The sequence below is a fragment of the Homalodisca vitripennis genome, chromosome 8 (assembly GCF_021130785.1).
Source record: "Homalodisca vitripennis isolate AUS2020 chromosome 8, UT_GWSS_2.1, whole genome shotgun sequence".
Taxonomy (NCBI): Eukaryota; Metazoa; Arthropoda; class Insecta; order Hemiptera; family Cicadellidae; genus Homalodisca; species Homalodisca vitripennis.
Genome location: NC_060214.1, coordinates 125933749 through 125953993, shown reverse-complemented (window position 1 = coordinate 125953993; position 20245 = coordinate 125933749). Strand labels below are relative to the sequence as shown.

The window sequence follows — 20245 nt, the reverse complement described above, 5'->3', positions numbered from 1 at the left end:
GTTTGTGGACTCCATGTGTAAGCCAGCATGTTGTTGAAAAGATCTCAGCCTGATTCCTTCTTCTGAATACCGAGACCACAAGGGAAGCACGTGTTGAAATTCATTCTGTTACTTTACATGTAATCTATAAATTTTAATTGATGAAATCTTGAATAGTGATAATTGACTGTGTTTGAATGCATTTGGTGTGCTGGAATAATAAGTTAAATATTAAATTTTTATTTAACCCATTGCGGATTGTATTATTTTGGCGCGCGGGCACCAGCTGTCACGAACTAATTTACGGTCAGCGGCTGCACGAACAGCAATGGTGCGCCACAGTATCGCTCGCTATCCTACACTAGAAAATTCAGCTGTGAAGGTGTTCAGATAGAACATGGGCCTGCTGGGGTATCTGTGATGTAGGAACGATAACACGCGAGCAAGGTTCCGGGGTGGCAGGGATGATGTCTGAATCGTAGTCTAAATAAAGCGGCTCGGGCGAAGCGATTACATCATCGGGGCCATTGTCTAGACTAAACCCGCCAACATGTAACGTCTGCGTCTTTTCGTTGTGTCACTAACCTCAAAAGTATTATAATAACAACTGAGGAAAACACCCAATCAGAAGCGCTAAAAAGCAGAGAGTAAACTCATATGAATGATTTTTCAACTTCGACACACAACTGCGATCTGTAGGATATTTATAAAACTTTTGAAAACTCTAAACGTAGACCGTTGTTAAATACTCTTAGTTGACAAGTGAAGACGATCGCCCAATCTATCAGACATTATAAGAACTATTTGGAGGGAAATTTAAAAGCAGACCGCTTTTGCGACCTGGGCTCGTCATCGTGCCGTTAGGCCCGGCCGCTGCGTGACGAGCCCAGCTCGTCAGTGATCTGTAATGGGTTAATTTCAAATTAGAGTGCAGAATCTAAGTTTGGTGTACACATGCTGAGTGTGTTGTATTTAGAACATTTCACAAGATGTTTGAAGTATTCTATTCAACTAATAAACTGATGAGTTGAATGCTGATTTAAAGGCATTGTAAGTGATTTATTTTTGCTGTGAGTGAAATCAGTTCTATGAAATTCAACTGGTATATTGGAATATATCTCCTTTTATAAAACAGAATATTCCAGCAATAGAAAAACTACAGGTGAGTCTTACACAGATAATATAAAGTGTTATTACACTATATAAAACAGTGAACATCATCATATGACACAAACAATGTGGTGCTAAATATTGTTAAAATTTGGCCAACACACACGATCTTCATAAATGACAATTAACTTCTGATCTTTTTCATTATGATACAATAAGGAACCATAAACATTAACACAAAATCCAGATTGATCTACCACATATGACGCTACAATGAGGGGCAATTAACAAAAAATTATAAAACGGATCTTCTTCAAATATACATTTTTAAAAAGATAGTACTAGAGAGAAAACTAACTTCTCTTAATATTTATTACGTATAAAATGTAAAAGAAATACCCAAATAGAAAAAAGAACACCAAAACTCTCCTAATAATATAAAGTGTGTGAGTTCATATCAATGGTGAGATGTTTTGAATCACCTGACTGATGCAGCCCAGTCGATCTCGTTAACTGCCACAACCGGTTTAAAAGACCCATTCAATTGACCCAGTCAATGCAGAGTTACTGAGCCTTCCCGCTAGAGCGTGTCATGCCGGTCATCGTGTGAACTAAATGAACGAGCGAACGGAATGACCGAGTGAACAAAAAGATCTTCCAAAAAACAAGTGAACGAATAAAGGAAGAAACAGCACATGGTACAGTGAATATATAGATAATGTATAGATTAAAATAAATGTATTGTTTCCGGAATCAGTAAATTAATTTTAAAAATTGCACTGTAATAACAAATGAATATTTTAAATAATTAATAAATATTTTAAAATACTAATACTTATGAACAATGGACTTTATTGATTGATATGCCTTTAATTTATTAGGATAGAGTATTAAATTATATTAGGTTAGATTATTCTCTAAAATATGTTTTAAATAAATTACTAAAACATCAAAACAGACACATTGTTTCAAAATAATTTATTTTTAGAAATATCAACATATTTTAGACATCTAAACCCAACACTTTCATAATACCCAGGCTCCATACTTCCCCCGTCACGTATTACGGTTATGGTTTTTATTGAACGAAACAGTGAACGGAAGAATGACTGAATGAAATGAACAAACTGAACAAGATGACCAGCTGAACGAAATGAACAAATGAACGATTTTGGGGACCTATTGTAACCTATAATGCATAGAATCTATAGTTTTAGTTAGCTGAATATAATGTTAGGTATTTTTTCTATAGATAAGGGTTATAAAATAAACTTAATTCTAATATTATAAGTTTTAAAGATTCTTAAAAATAATATATCTGATTTAGAAGAATATATAAAATTGATTCATTTGGCGAGAACAAGTGAACAAAAACGTTCGGGGTGAACAGGTCTTTTGAAACACATTGATTTGGATCACTCGTTCGCCTGGCTGACCTATTCGAATTGAACATTTCATGACCAAATGGCACACCTCTAGTTTATATATAACATAGATTCATACATATAAATTCCTGATACACTTACTTATATTTTCTTGACCAGAGATACTTGCTGTGTCCACAGCAGGAGACTCCAACTGAAAATTAAGTGAAAACCATATTACTTAAAAGTAGTATTAATTTCATATACTCTGTATTTTATATACGTATTACAATATGTTTTGTTTATGATCAGTTTTAAAGAGTGTTGTAGTCCCACGTTGGCTGTGTCTTTTCTCCGAATCAGTGTTTAAAAAATGTTCAAACTTCCAATTCCCACGTCGATGTGTCCTATGCTGTGGAAATTGTATGTAGTGTTGTTGGAAGTATACTGAGTGTTAGTGAAAGTATACGTTATATGTCACTAGGACTAGGCCTATATTCATCTCAGGTTTTAAATAGGTTAAATGATAGTGCAAATTAAATATCACTGCACTGAAGGCTCACACTTCTTCACAGATGGGATAGTCAATCATATTAAAACAAAGCAAATCACTTTGATACGTTAATGTATTTTGATGTAACACAAACAACTAATTGTACTCACTTTGCTTTGTTGTTAATTTATTCACTAAAAACAATATCCTATCGCCCAGTTATAACTTTTAATACACTATTGCACAATTCCGTATTGCATCACTGCCAGGTGGATCTACACGTCTGACGTCCTCTCTCTGCTTCAGGTCTCGAAACAGCAGGAAGATTCTGGGGCCAAAACCTTGTGTACTGTCTCAAAACAATGCTCAACCCCCTCTCCCGTTCAAATTAGCGTCTTCACGATTAAATATAAGTTAATTTTTTTCTCATAATTATCGAATTTTATCACGTTTACTATAATTGATCAATTTAAGTCTTTCTATTTTCTTTAACTATTTTTCTATCACTTTTTATTTAAATTTTTGCAACATGTGCTTTCTGATGTCATCAATACGCAAGTCATTTTATCCCACTATTGGCTTTTTTGAGTAATTTTATTTGGTACTTTTAGTAAAAACAAATTTTGGTTATGTTTAGCTTAGTTTAATTATTTGAATTTGTTCCTGTATAAAGTTTAACATATTTCTCTATTATTAATTAAATAAATCTCAATTCCAATAACATGTGATTTACTTAATAACACGGTCATTTGGTTCACCGTCTGCTAATTCCCCACGAATATTTAAATGTCGTAATTTGACCTGTCACAGTTTAATGTGCACATCAAAAACAATACAAATTTTAAATGTAATTATCAAGACAACACAAAAGACATTGTTCATTAAGACAAACTTCTGTCACAAGCTTATTGGGCTATACCATTTTGACTTGGGTTTTCATCTGTATACAATTACTACAAACCATAATTAATTGTTCTTGTAATGCTTAAAATAGTATTTTTCCATACCTAATGCTTTTACTTTTTTATAAAAATTTAACAAACCACCAAGACAGACAATCAATAAAAACTCAATAGTGAATTGCAAAGCAACGTGTACTCCATCGGGCGCACAAGCTTTACAAAAACCCGGCATGTACATGACCCCAATTGGGTACATGACGGCAGTTTTGAAAGATTGCTAAATCTAAACTTCAGTTCTTCTAATTTCAAAATATATTAGTTTCAACCTAAAAGGGTGTATTCAAACAATGCGACTACTTTATAAGTTGCTAAACCCTAGCGGTAAGAAAGAGAAATTTAAATATCTTTTTGGAATAAGTTAATTCATTTGAAACATGTAGATATCAATTTTGTCTGAATTAAAGTGTCATTTGATGGTGAAATACATCAAAGAATTGGAGATGATAAAGTGATTCAAAATGAGTGGCTGGCCATTACAGAGTGAATCTAGAGGAACTCAAAATGAGTCGCTGGCCATTATAGATTGAACCTAGAGGAATTCAAAATGTGTTGCTGGCCATTACAGATTGAACCTAGAGGAATTCAAAATGCGTTGCTGGCCATTACAGAGTGAAAATAGAGGAAGTCAAAATGAATTGCTGGCCATTACAGAGTGAACCTAAAGGAACTCAAAATGAGTTTGCTGGCCATTACAGAGTGAACCTAGAGGAACTCAAAATGAGTCGATGGCCATTATAGATTGAACCTAGAGGAATTCAAAATGTGTTGCTGGCCATTACAGAGTGAACCTAAAGGAACTCAAAATGAGTTGCTGGCCATTACAGAGTTCACCTAGATGAACTAAAAATGAGTTTGCTGGCCATTACAGAGTGAACCTAGAGGAACTCAAAATGAGTCGCTGGCCATTATAGAGTGAACATAGAGGAACTCAAAAGAAGGAGGGTTAATTTTTGAGTCCTATGAATATCTGTGATTGAGATGGAAATCAATTTTGATTGAGATTTGATTTTCTTTTAAATTTTTCAGACTTAGTTCAATTTTGTATGCGCGAATGTGTTTTGAAAAAAGGACAAAAATTTGTAAACTCTCAAGATTCAAGATTCAAGATGTCTTTATTAGTCATTAAGTAACATAATTAGTTACAATAGACTTCGTCACATTATTGGGCAGTAATACTTAAAAAATTAACAATTTTATAATTGGAGACTTATTTTAAAATTAACAGGAATGTTGCAAGATATAGGAACTTACAAAACTAATAATTGGTATAAATAGAGAGCGGTTGTATAAAAATTATTTAAGAAATAAGAAAGCATTGTAGGGTAAATATATATATAAAAAACACAGACTGGACAAGAAACACAAATAACACATACAATTAAAACCCAATGAAAAATGTAACAATATAAATATTTAAAATATGTAAGTCAGGTGGTTAAAACATAAAATCTCCAAACTATAAAATAAAGGTTAAAAAACTTAAAACTTGACTAGACAAAATTATAAACTTAAGGAACTAATATCACAGGCCAAATATTCATTCACAGAGTAAAATGCTTTTTCTTTAAGCCATTTGCTTACAACTCGTTTAAACCTATTTATATTTACAATCCATCCTCCTTTTGGTAATTTATTAAATAGTTTTATTTTCATATAGATATGACTACCTTTTGTTTTTTCAAGCCTGGTCCTTGGCAGCTCTAACATGTACTTTTTTCTAGTTTTATAAGTATGTATGGTTTCTCTAACAGTATAACTTTGCAGATTTGCTTTCACATCCAGTAAACAATAATATATATACAAACAGGGCAATGTCATGATATTTAAATCCCTAAAAGCTTGCAGGCAAGATTCCCTTTCATTAAGATTTTTTATAATTCTTATTGCTTTTTTTTGCCAGACAAACACTTTATTTGAATGGCAACTATTTCCCCATAAAGAAATTCCATAGACTAAGTGGGAGTGGAAAAAGGCATAGTAGGAGGTTATTAGCATTTCTTCGGTGATGCAGAGTTTCAATTTGCGCAATAGGAAAAATTACTCTCGCCAATTTAGTACAAAGATTTTCTATATGGCTTTCCCAGCTTAGTCTACTGTCTAAAAAGATTCCTAATAGTTTAACAGGCTTAAAACATTTGTAAATTACATGGTCCATTGAAAAAATTATATTTTCTGTTTTGCTATTGTTTACAACAAGCCTGTTAGCCTGAAACCACTCAGTTGCTACCTTCATTGCATTTTCTTGTATTTTTATTAAACCATTAAGTGTACTATGGTGATTTAGAAGAGTAGTATCATCAGCAAACAAAACTGACATACAGGGTAAATTGAAAGGAAAATCATTAAACTGCAACGATAAATAAAAAAGGACCTAAAACTGAGCCTTGTGGCACACACCAATTTGAATTGTTTTTATGAGAGACGAATTAGAACCCTGAACAACCATTTGTTTTCTATTATTCAAATAAGATACCAACAAATTCAATTCACTACCTTGCACACCATAGCAATAAAGTTTACTTATAAGTAACTCATGAGGTATGCTGTCGAAGGCTTTAGACAAATCAATTAAGGTTGCAGATGATGTTGTTTTATACTCAAAATTATGAATAACATTACCAACTAGAGTTTCTACAGCTTTTGTAGTATTCAGTCCTGGTAAAAACCCAAACTGCTCTTTACATAAGAGACCATTTAGCATGAAAAAGTTTTGTAATTGGTTTTTGATACAATATTCAAATATTTTGCTAAAAATAGGTATTAAAGATATGGGACGATAACTGGAAGGGTTTGTTTTATCACCCTTCTTATAGATAGGAACTACTTTTGCTATTTTTAAACATTGAGGAAATGTGCCTTCAATTAACATTCGATTAAATAGATAAGTTAGTGGTTCAGCTATGACACTGATAATCTGTTTAGTAAATCTTATTCGAAAAACCATAGTAATCTTCACTACCCGATAGATTTAATTCAGAAGCACACTTTAGGACATCTTCAACAACAATTACTTTCCAATATAACGTATTTCTTGGAGTACAACTATTTACATAATTATTTACTAAGCTAAGAGCTACACTAAAATCATCAGGTACTTGAGTTTTATTCATATCTAGTGCTACATTTATAAAATAATCATTAAAAAACATTAGAATCAATATAAGACTCATTAGATTGCGATTCTGTGCTTTTTTCAGCTTTGATAATATTCCATGCAGCTTTACATTTATTTTTAGACCTCTTAATGTAATCTTCATTTGCCAATAGCTTTTCTTCCTTAATCAAGGCTTTATACTGTTTTCTAGCTTCCTTGTACACTGATTTAGCCAACAGTTCTCTTTCTGTACCTTTACTATTTTTTAAATTGTCATAACAAACTAAAACAAAAACTTCTAAAATTCTTAAGTTTTGGCGTAAACCATTGAATATTTGGCCTTTTGAATTTTTAACTATAACTTCTTTTAAATAACATGTTTCTTCATATAAACTAGTCAATAAATTAATAAAATAAGAAAATGCCTCGTCAACAGTATAAAAAAACTTAAGCCTAGTCCAATCTACTTCAAGAAGTAGTTTTTTTAAAACTATCAATGGTGATAGGCGTCATCACTCTTATTTTTTTGTACATGTCATTCGTTTTTACAGCACATTGTATGTTTGTCAGATTAGATTTATATAAGCTAGCTAAGATGCCAGCATGGTCAGACAGGTGAGGTTCTACTACTTTACATTTAAGTTTTCTTGTATTTATATTAGTGATAATGTTGTCTAAACATGCCTCTCCTCTTGTGTTTTCCAGGTTCAAGCAATACATATTGTAAGTGCGTAATAAATTAAGAAAGGACTTTCCTTTTCAAATGAATTTTTAGTTATATTTATGTTAAAATCTCCTGACAAAACTATGGTTTCTTTGTATGTTTTTGATAAAAAATTGTAAAAGTGTATCCAGTAAACAGAAGAAAATCTTAACATCAGAATCAGGTGTGCGATAAATAGTTACAATTAAGAAATTTTCTTTTTTTAGTAAAAATTGCTGAAGCTTCAAATACAAGAGGAAAACAATAATTTTCCAAGCTAATTATTTGAAATTCCATCCCTACCCTGGCATATACACTGCTTCCTCCTCTTATAAGGGGAGGTTTTCTACAATAACTACTGGCTAAATTAAAACCTAGTGGAGGATATAAAAGTAATTCCTCCTCAACAAGCCAATGTTCATTAATTGTTATTATGTCGATAGTTATATTAAGTTCATTTATCCAAATATTTAACATGTCTAGTTTATTTTTGATCGACTGGATATTCAAATGAAAGATATTAAATCCCATGAAGTCTGTTACTGTGTTGTCATCAGTGGCGAGGGCGGGTGGCGACTTGGGACTGGAGATGGTGAGTTTTCCCGAGTTGTTGACTTTGTTTGTTTGGGCTGACTGCAGCACTGGCGATTCAGTACTTAGAGATGATGTGGGTCGCTTTTCTGGATTGTCTCTTACTGCTTGTATTATTTCATGAGCCAGCCACCTTTTACCACTAACACTAAGGTGTAAACCATGTCTAGTATGCAAGTGTTTATTTGCTTTACTGGCTTCAACTAGTGTCACATTAGGATACTTCTCAGAGAGCTTCTTCAGAATTTCATTGGTTTTCTTTGTCTCTTCATTAACACACGACCACTCAGCCAGGTATGTGTGGTACACAATCATTAAAATAGGGAATAAATAAAGGAGTGACTTTAATACAGGTTTAATTATTACTGTCGTGATTGACTGAACATTTAAAAATTGTGAATTAGTTGATGAACTTGAACACTTTATTTTATTGCTTTAATTGGTGCGTTATCATGAATAAAATTCAATAAAATGCACAAATGATGATAAATTTGTTATTATAACTTAAAAAATCTCAACTTCGCTGTAGTCACCACTGTATCACAGCTACAAGTGATTATTTTTTAGAGTGGCTAACTGATCTAACAATATCAGCTGAGGGTGGTAAAATGTTAGTCTTGATTTTTTATGTTGATGCTCATCAACGGTTCCATCTTTTGTATATTATATCTACAAACATCAGTTTCTTTACTTACACAGGGTTGCTACAGGAGTCCAATAATGAAATTCCCTGACTTTTCCCTGATTTCCAGACCAAATTTTTCATTTTTTCCCTGACTTTTTTCGACGCAATCCCCAGGGTTTTTGGCGTTTTTGGGGAGCCGCCTTGGCTGCCTGCTTCATGCGCCGCGTCGTCTGCAGGCTTGGACTCGGCGCGGCGGCAGTAAGTTTATTTGTGTAAAGGGATTTTTATATTTTTCCCTGACTTGAGACCGGATTCCCTGACTTTTCCCTGATTTCCAGTCCTGTTTTTTCCCCTGACTTTTCCCTGACTTCCCTGACCTGTAGCATCCCTGTTACATGATGAGTCCAAGAGTCAAACAATCTTTATTCGTGATAATCATGTTACATGGAATAGTGTCAAAAATTAGTTTTAGAGTAAACAGTAAATTACATACAAAGAAATAATAATTGTTATACATTATTCAAAAAGATGTATAATATCAAAAAACTCCAAATAACTGTAAATTGGGTTGTTGGTAAGAAATATTTTGAGCTTTTGTCTGAAGTGCTTTAAAGACAACAGTCTTGTCTCAACAGGTAAGAGATTGAAAAGCTTCACTGATACCACCTCAAAACTTTTTTGAGTTCTTGCGTATTTATGAAATTTATTAAGAGATCCTGTCTATGTCTGGTATTATGCTCATGTATATTTTCAAAGGCTGAAAAGTTTCCAATATTGCATCTGACATAACTTAAACAGTCAAGTACAAACATTGCTAGCAAGGTCAAAATTCCAAGTTCTTTGAAGATTGGTCTACAATGTGCTCTAGTTGGGGGCTTCTGTCATTACCCTTAATGCTCTCTTTTGAAGAACCAGTAGACGAATAGCAGTAGAATGGTTTCCCCAGAGAATGGTTCCATATGCCAAGTGGCTATGAATATGGGCATAGTATACGGTAAGCAAGGCCTGAATTGAGATGGTGCGATAAAGGACTCTGAGAGTAAATATTCCGCTACAGATTTTCTTGACGAGCAAACTAATGTGTGTCTCCCATCCCAAATTAGATTCAAGGTGGACACCAAGGAACTTGACAGCTTCAGAATGCATATTTCTAGTGTGATTTGATGTAAATTTGATGTCCACCATTTTAGCGTTATTGAGGCAGAGATTATTGGAAGTATAAATAAAAAAAATTGACTCAAAAACCACTAATTCTACAACACTGTTCACATAAAACATTATTGTCATACTGCATTTTTTTTAGGATAAATAATGCCTCTCTGAGCTCGTTCCTACTTTAAAACCCCCGTTGTTTGTTCATCCCTAAATAAATTACAGATTTTCATGTGTACTTACGATGCTGCTAGTTGTGTCAAGAGACTCAGCATGGGATCCTTCCTCCTGCAAATAAAAAGTACACCTTTTAGACACTCCATCACAAAGTACAGCTGATGTAGTATCAAATGTCAATGTCGTCATGCAACCCTTCAACAATCGCTTCATAGCTCAAGAGCTAATGTCACGTCAGTAATACATTCACTTTCTCTACACAGTAACCACTCTCACTTGGTGAAATTATACAAAATGTTACTTTTTTAAGTCACTCTCTATTACTATAAAAACATCACATGGAAACCACACATAGTTCCTCCCAAGAGAAGCATGACATAGTGAACTGAACCAGACGTAACAAATGATGACAAAATGCAGTTGAACCAACACAAATGATGAAAACAGCTGACTCAAATATTCAGTCATAGATTCTTCAAACACAACACTGACCCAATAGATGTGAAGTTTAACTTGATTTTAATTTAATGAAGTTTAATTTGATTCATTTATTGCTTTATAAAGTACAAGTTCACTGACTAAGTCTTTACTTCTATAGCTGATATCCAAGTTTAAAATAAGATGATATAAGTACAAATTAACAATATCCTATATTATAATAACACATTTATATTGCAACATATTAATTGATCACTACAGAATAGTACACAACGTTTTTTTAAAGCGCAACATGTTTTGTACAGTATAAACCACAACAATAATATCAATACAATTGGAGAGACATACATTGGATTAATGTAACTTAAAATTTAATGGTAATTAAAATTAAACAGATTTTATAGAAAACAATAATATATTTTAATTAATCCTTTTACACCTTTAATTTGAATTCTGTCTACTCATACAACAGTTATTGGCATTTCAGTCTACTAGAGTTTTGTATTGTACACATGTATGGACAGATGAGCAGACAGACACACCCAGTGGATAAACGTATGCACATCGAATCCACTTACTGAATGTGTTTAACTCACTGGCTTTAAGTCATACACTTACATGTTAAATGTAATAAATAACAATCGAGATTCTAGCTTAACACCCGAAAATAAATTTTTCTTGTTTAATTCACAAGAATAATACAAAAATATAGCACTCAGTTTAAAGCGTTATTATAAATTAATTAATGTAATAAAGAAACAGACAGTTACACTGCTACATTTGTGCTGTAAGCAGACAGACATACAGACCTACGTAGATACACTCAATCTATGCATAAGGAACAACCGTATGAAAAATCATATGTTTCCACAAATTTGGCCATAAACACAGACATACAGACCTACATAGATACACTCAATCTATGCATAAGGAACAACCGTATGAAAAATCATATGTTTCCACAAATTTGGCCATAAACACAGACATACAGACCTACATAGATACACTCAATCTATGCATAAGGAACAACCGAATGAAAAATCATATGTTTCCACAAATTTGGCCATAAACACAGAACAGTCAGACAGACAAAATACCAATCAATTTAATAGAGAAACTTACTTTCACACAGAGAATTCGACAGCTGATATTTTTAAATTCAGTACTGTTTAACACAGTACAGTCCCAATTTCATTGTTCTTGATAAATTCATTAACCCCTTAATTCAAAGTGATGCTTATTTCAAATGTGTACTCTCCCCTGGCTGGGTTTTTTGGTCCCAAATGAACTAGCTAATTTAAAAATTCATAATTTTTTAACTTATGATAGAGGCTTTATATAGTTATAAAAATTGTCCTAAAGTTATAAAACTCTGTATTTACAGAAAATTTATTGATATCTCCATTTTTACTGGAATAAAAGCATGTGCCAGTAAAATTTGTTTAATAATCAATTACAAGAAATTCCTGCACTATATTATTCATATCCTCATCAGGTGAAGACACTCATGAAGTTGAAGTTTAATTCACCAAATATTCATTACGTGACTAATTCAATAAAATTTATAGCATTTCAAAACCAATTACTAAACAGTCGTTATCAAAATTTAAGAATGTTGGTTTAGGTAGCTCTTGGATAATCGATTCTATAAATTGAATTAATAGTTTGATCTTAAAAAATATTACACTTAAAGCTTTGTGATACACTTGTTTTGTATTTGTTTATTATTTAAATAAAATGTTAGCTACATAAATATTAGTACAGAATTTTATGGTGATACAGACCTTGTTTATCATTTCAACTGATCTAAAAGACAATTAAAGAATTTTATTTGTTTATTTATGAGTAACTGCAACACTATTTAATAACAACCAACTAATTATACAATTGAAATGTTTTAATAAATCGAACTGTAAAATATTCATTAATTATTTACCATATTAGCTAAAAGTATACGAAAGCTGATTTCTCTCAAAAAATTCTATAAAAAAGTAAAGTAAAAAAACAATTTCTACATTAAAACTTTAAGTTCACAAAGAAATTAAATAATTAATTAAATCTCAAATAACTACATTGATAAAATCAGCTAAACTAAGCATACATATTTTAATTAATAAATAAAAACAATGAATTTTACATTGAAGCACTCTAGATAAGTGATTATCGTAGCGTTATAAATGTAAGAGTTAATCTCAATAATTACCAAGAATCAATCAATTAATAACAAAGCAACAAGCAATCTCACACTGTGAGAACATGTTGCCGGTGAACATGTACATTTCAAACAAGAGTGAACAATTTTATAAGATAATTCGCCCGATATCCCTGCTTCTCAAGTTTTTGGAATTCTTCCCTTTCCAAAATCCGAGCAGCAATAATGGACTGGACCTGAGCTACGATAAATTCAATGGCTACATCCACTTAACCGCTACTGTTCTGATATACACAGTTCCATCAATTTACATCATTATCAATGGTGAAAACTACTACATTTTACTGAGTGTGGCAACGTTAGCGTTGATCATCACAGTTTGGATTCTCGCCTGCTTCCGGACGGATGAGATCCTGCTGGAGATCATACACTGTTTTGAAAAACACGATGAACTGTATATCAAATCTAAACTCACCGCAAACTGCAACCGATTTAAGTACAGAGGATTTGTACTCTTCATTTTCATATTAATTTGGATTATTTTCAACATCAACACAATAGAATACCTGAACGATTACAAGAACATTGTGTTTAAACAAAACGATAATGGTGGTATGGATGCATTTCATCCAGAACGCTGCGTGGCTAGCGATGTTCGGTGGATTTTACGTCGCTCTATCCTGGGAGCTGTCCATCCGCTTTCAAGAACTCCAACAAAGCATCTCAACAGACTTGACGGTGGCAAAGATCGAGGAGTTAAGATTAATGCACGGCCGGCTGAAGGACATCAACGACAAGATCAACTCGTGTTTCGGCTTCAGACTCAGCCTTTTCTATCTCCACTTCCTGCATGGGTTTTCTGTACCAGGTCTACACAGTTGTCGTGGCAACACATACCATCACTGTAGCAGTGCTCCTTGCTCAGCTGAAAATATTTACAGTGCTCTATCTTGTCTGCTACAGCTCAGAGTTGGCTGTTATTCAGGTATGTAGGGGGCAGATGGGGGGAGAGAAAGCAAACAAAGGTCTTTCAATAATATATAGTGAACTCTGCTTAAGTAGCCATGTGCAGCCAATTCCTGATACCTGAATATAACACAATTCCTTCATTAATTTGTATATGCTATACATTGTTTTTTTTTAAATTACAGTTTTAGTTGGATTTTGTTTTAGATCACCTTTTATTTCATACATTTAAAAATACTGGCTGCAAAATTTCTTGAACCTTTTTGATAAAAAGCAAAAACCGAAGAACTAAAATTCAAAAAAACTTAAAAAAGTATAAAATTTAATTGCTGTATTTAAAGAGTAATAATGTTATTATAATTATTTTTATACCTATAAAAGCTTACATTACGGAAATTCTTTATTATTTAGAATTATACACTAAGATTACAAATGCACTAAAGGGACAAGATCACTTCAAGTATTGGGGTGGCTGGCCCAAGATAAAAATCCCCCAAATGTATCACGCATAGGAAGTACAGAGAGGCATTAATAAAAAAAGGCAAAAAACCTATTTTTATTTCCATGCTCAAGAATGCAAAGAGAGGAAGAAGTATGGTTCTCCCACTGAATTAAAAGTATTAAGTCCAAAGATCATTTTATATGTGGTACTTTGAAATCGTAACACATCATTATCTTTTTTTTGGTTTGTTGTTGGCATTCTTTCCTGAGAAATAATGTATGTGTATCGAGTATTAAAATACAAATGAGTGGTTAAGTTTTTTGTTCATTTCTTAATTCATTTGTCGTAAATAAACAATTATTGGTGAATTGAGAAATCACATATTTCAGATTTTCTTGAATAAACCAAGGTGGTTTGTAGGCCTCCAACATCAATTCCTCCATGTCAACAGTTCACATCAACAGGGGAACGGAACTCTTCCTACCTTCATTTGGAACAACACTTCACTGCAGTCTGAAGTCAAAAACCTGCTTTTTGTCATGAGTTGGTTCTAATGTTCAATTCACTGAAGCTGTTTGGTGTTCGTGATGTAGGCAATCAATGATCAGAAGACGTAGCACTTTAGTTACAAATTAATAAAAAGTAAATACACAGAGCACTTTGAAACTAAATAGGCCCAAAACAGTAACTTTCTATCAGTCTTGTATGTTATGGATTTTATAATTACTTTACAATGAACAGCTTATTTAGAAAGTGAAGAACATACACCAGTGCTACCAGGTGTTCAATGACATTAACACTGTCCTATTTCAATCCAATCTGGAGCGGTTCAATATCTCAATGACAGCAAAGTCTCATTCCAGGTCTCGTTTCAGTACCAGAATCCACTGTATCGGCAGCCATTTGTTGCAATGTTCACGTTGTTATGACTGTTACAGTGGAACGTTACTTTATCATTGTTGCTGTTCCCTAACTGTTCCAGTCGCAGTACATAGCAGAGAGTGAGTTCCACTTTCATGCTTCAGCAAAGTCCACTAGTATTTTCTGAAGGTGTTTGAATTGGGAAGGAACAATACAAGTAAAAAAAACAAATTTCTAAAGCACATCTCTAAGGCATAATTGGAGCCATTGTTTGTGGGGTGTGATAGCCTTTGGGGTGAGTGTTGTGAAGGAAGAGTTGTCATCAAATAAGAAAAGTACTTTAACCCTCTATGCCAGGTCTCCAGTCTGGGCCACTCTCTTTTCATTGGTGGACCACCTCTGTCATCAAGGGGTGATTCCACCACTTTAGAGCTTGTTTTACCTTGTTCCTGTTACACTTTGAAGTTTTTACTAGACTAAAGAATTGTAATTACGCAAAGATTTAATATCAGCAAATGACACAAAGTTCTTTAATAGGAAAATATATATATTATTAAAATACTATAATATAGGAATAGATCACAATTATTTATTCTATAATATTTGTTTCAGAACAGAAAACTTCTGCAGCATCTACAGTCTATATCAAGAATTGAAATGACGTCAGCTGTTAAATTTCAGGTTCTCGATTTACTTACTTATAACTATCATTTTTTGTTTTATACTTGCACTAATTTAAAAAAAAAAGTAATTGAATTGTGTTTTAAAGTAATTTACTGATTAATATTCCCTTCCATTTTTATTCGATTATTGCAATGGTGTTTGCTTATAACCTATCTAAACTGGACACCTTCAAGATACCTGCATTAGGCCTAACTGAGAATTGGAAGGAGATAAGTCCTATTCAACCAGAACCTTCCAGATTCAGCGAGGTCGCAAAGGAAAAGATGATATACATATCATATATATACATATTGATCATAAAACTTGCAAAAGGCGTAGCTGAGAATTGGAAGGAGCTGCTTCCTATTCAACTGGGACCTTCCAGCTTCAGAGGGGATCACAAAAGATCAGATGAATAATCTATATTATTGAATACGTTTAAGAAACCTGCCTAAGTAAACCTTGGTACCCGAATAGAAACATGCTACACGTGCCTTCTGGTTTCAGGTCCAATAGTTATGGGAACCTCCAAGACCATTGCATACAATTATAGGGTATTATTATGTAATGTTTCTATCTATTGACTTTAATAAGCACATGACTAATACCAAGTCCAAGATATGTCCAATGTGAAGAGGAAAATGGTAGTAGCTCCTTCCGTTACTTCATCACAAAGTAGGGAAGAGTTACAAGACACCAGTGCCTACCCCTAGCACACTAGAGGTCATCCTTGAGGTATAAGAGGAAGAATAAATTTGATTTGCTCCTGTATAATTTATCCTTGTAACTTTCTGTGATACTTTTATTTTAGTTGAAATTAATATTATAGTTGAATTTGTGGTTTTCTGTCTCTTGAATTTTAGCATGGTAGGTGTAGGCTTACCCATCAACAAGTTAAATTCATTACAGCGATTTTTAGCAGACCTCTTCTCTATTGGTTACAAATCGTCTTGGCCTGCTTCACTTAATACACTGATCCCCTCAGTTAAAAAAATGTAAATGGTTTGAAAATTTACAATAATAAAATTCACAGTTATAGTTTTAGCTAACGAAAGAGTCAAATATATTTTTAAATCATTTAAAGTATAAATGTTTTATGTAATTTCATAGAAATTTCTGTTTTAATCACCCTCTTTAAGAGTTTCTAGGCAACTTATGTATGAGCATGATCGTTTTAAATCCAAGTCAGTCCAGACAGTGACAATGTAAGAGGTCTAAAAAAGATTGTTCTGTTGCCTTATAAATTTGACAATATACATTTTTTACTGTACTATTAAATTTTACAGATGGAACTGTTCATACTGGAGGCAGAAACTACTTCATTCAGTATTTCAGCTTGGGGCTTGTTTAAAGTTGACAGAGAAACATATGCAACGGTAAGTCAAACTTGCGTTAGATCAGTAATTTAAATTACTACTGAGTTTTTGCTTTACACATCAGGAATTATTTTGAGTTTGAGTTCATTTCTGTAGATATATTTTATGAATCAATAAGAAAAAGAAATTCAATAATATATTTATTAATAGCCTAATGAATTATATCTTTACTAAAAAAAAAAACAATATCTGCAAAAACAAGACCTGCATTTACTTAATTCTTTGATGATCATGCTACTGTTCTTTTAAACTCACATTTAAATACTTGTTGCTACTTTGATGATATCTCAAATTTTAATGTATAGTACTAAACACATCTTATGGTCACATGTAGACAAAATTTATTTATATTGGTGAACATTTTTAATTTCTATTTTCAGTGTGACATTTATTTTAGAATCTCTGCCTTTGAAAAAGTATTTTTTTTGTAAAAACTTCTTCTTGAAAACTCCACACAACCATAAAAAAATTAATTGGTGCAAATTTATACTAACATACTAAGTACTAAGTGGAACATACTAAGTTCCCATCAAAATGAATCAGATAAATATGTTTCTATAAACAATTTTTTTCCTGGGCCTTAAAAAACTTATTTATTTTGTTGATATATTGCTGTCCATAAAGAGATCAAATGGCTCAAACCATTCTCATAAAAAAATTCTCAATCTTTTGGACCTCAAACCAAAATATTGATGATAGAAAAAACATACTTGAAAATTGCAAAATGCAATGTCTAATATATTATGGGTTCAAGTTGTCTATGTTGGCATTATTTATTTCATTATATTTTTAATCCATTACAAATTTAATTCCGTTAGGTAATTACCAGAAATGTTGTAATATTTTTAAACAGTAAGTTAAATTAATGTCTGTAAATATGCTTTATCTTTAACTATCTAGACATAGAATAATTGGTTGACTTATTTCAGGTGTTCGTGGTGGTAGTCACTTATGTGATAACAGTTCTGCAGATATCGCCAGAATACAACGAGTACCTTCTGCAGAAACGTCATTGAACTCAGCTGTAAAGATATAATAGGACGTAGTTTATGAATTAAGTTAAGTTAGGGCAACTTAAATTTCAGACCACCGCCTACAATAGGACAGATGAACAGATTCCAAACACAGGATTGCCCAAACGGTCAACTACCCAAGAGAGAATTACTCTTATTTCTTAACATTAGGTATCTTGGACACAATGCAGAAGTTCGCCGCTCTGCAAATCCATGGAGTGACCATCATAACAAGTGTTCTCTGAGTTGCATGCGAAATTTCAAATCCATAGCTCATTTCATTCTCTAGATGTCCAGCAGATAAGACAGACAGACAGTTATAAAAAAAAGAATATGACATGTAAAAGAAGCAATCATTCTTGTAGAAATGAAGTATCAAACAACATTTAAAGTCTACATGAACAATCTTTCTTACATATATTGCCTCAAGATACATTCAAACTTTTTTCATTAAATTGGGTTTTATGCCAGGGTTTAAATAATAAAGGTCTACACACCAAATCACTATAACATGATGTTGTATAAGTTGGGATATTTAGACTACATGGGTTAATATGTCACATGTTTGAATCTCTTATGGATGTATTAAGTTTGTTTATAAATTGATTTATTCTGCTATTTTCTTGTCATCACGGTTACCAATAAGACTAATGTAAAAATATTTTGCTAACGCTCAGCCAAATCCCATGGAGTAATATGCACCATCATTAAACTCAGTGCTTCTCATATAAAAATAAAGCTTCATGCACAATGTCAAGTCTATAGGTTACTTTGTTCACGAGATATCGTGTTGACAGAGAGACAAGCAGACACAATTTTCTGCTTCTTGACCCATTGGAAGTGGAACAATTCAATTAAAAATGTGGAGATTTTCTATACACTTATTTTAAATTCAATTGTAGTAGGTAAAGATAAACTAAGCTACGGGAGGAGGCTAGAATATGCTCTAATTTCTAGAAAGCTAGTGATTATTAATTAATTTAAACCAGCATTATTAGTATTAAACATTGCATATTGATATACAATTTCATTCATTAACCTCAGTTTTAACATCTAAAGTCTTCAGCATCTGGCCAGCCCAGCTGGTTATTGATTATTCTTGTTATTGTAAAGAACTTTCCATGCTTGCTAGCAATGATTTCTGTACAACAAGGACTATAGCCAGTCTGATATGTATCGCAGTCTCATATACACTTTGTAACCGGGTCAGAATCAAATGTTCAAAGTCAATTGTCAAAGTCCATAGCATGTCTCTGACTTACATCCCTACTTTTTTTGTAGTGTTCACATAAACAAAAACTGCTGATAATTTACCATAAACCACTGGTGATGATTGTAAGTAGTAACTAAATATTTAGTTTCAAATTAAAGAACAATAAGACCTTTAAAATTAATTAGAGAAATTTAATACTCTAGAGACCTCAAGAGCAAATTGATTAAATAGTATTATTTTTGCTTTAATTTACTGATTATAGCAATTGCATGTATTTATTTATTACCAGTTTCACTGCCGACAACGTCATTTGATGTCGCCCATGGAATTCTATAAACTGCTGATGTCTTTTAACAGCGCCAACTTTTACAGTAATAAAAAGGCATTTAAACGTATTCAGACTTCAGCATTGATAGTTATTCACTAATTCCATGTTTTATTTTTATTTCTTACTCTAAAAGGATTATGCTTTATGAAATACTTTTAACAGTCATCTAAAGTATCGGAAAAAGTGGTTTGTTTACAAACTCATCGTGTCGCATCGGCTGTTTCCTGCCATTCTGCTAAATCATTGTCTGCGTTGTTATTGTTTTGCTTGCTATTACTTTAGTAAACCAAATAGAACAAAACAAAAACACTCATTTTCTGGGGGTATGACTATTGTAAAAACCTCAGTAGCTAAAAGGTTAAATACACATTTTATTGTGTAATAGCTCCAATTAATATTTAAAAGCAATACAAGTAAAATTCTTTGAAGTAAGTAAAAACACACTTGTTTAAAACAGAAAGATTAAATCATAGAATTTATTAATATTGGTCAATACTGATGTGCCGTAGCCATTCAATTTAATTATACCATAGGCTTTGCACA

The 20245-nt window shown here is 32.6% G+C and overlaps 1 protein-coding gene across 1 annotated transcript in view; it reads right to left on the bottom strand.

The window, feature by feature from the left end:
- LOC124368360 (rab GTPase-binding effector protein 1-like) overlaps nt 1-20245 on the bottom strand; it is an 84236-nt gene that overhangs the window by 30558 nt on the left and 33433 nt on the right. The window contains 2 exon segments of the mRNA XM_046825643.1: nt 2616-2667; nt 10317-10361. Of these exon segments, the coding sequence (XP_046681599.1) occupies nt 2616-2667; nt 10317-10361 (97 nt within the window).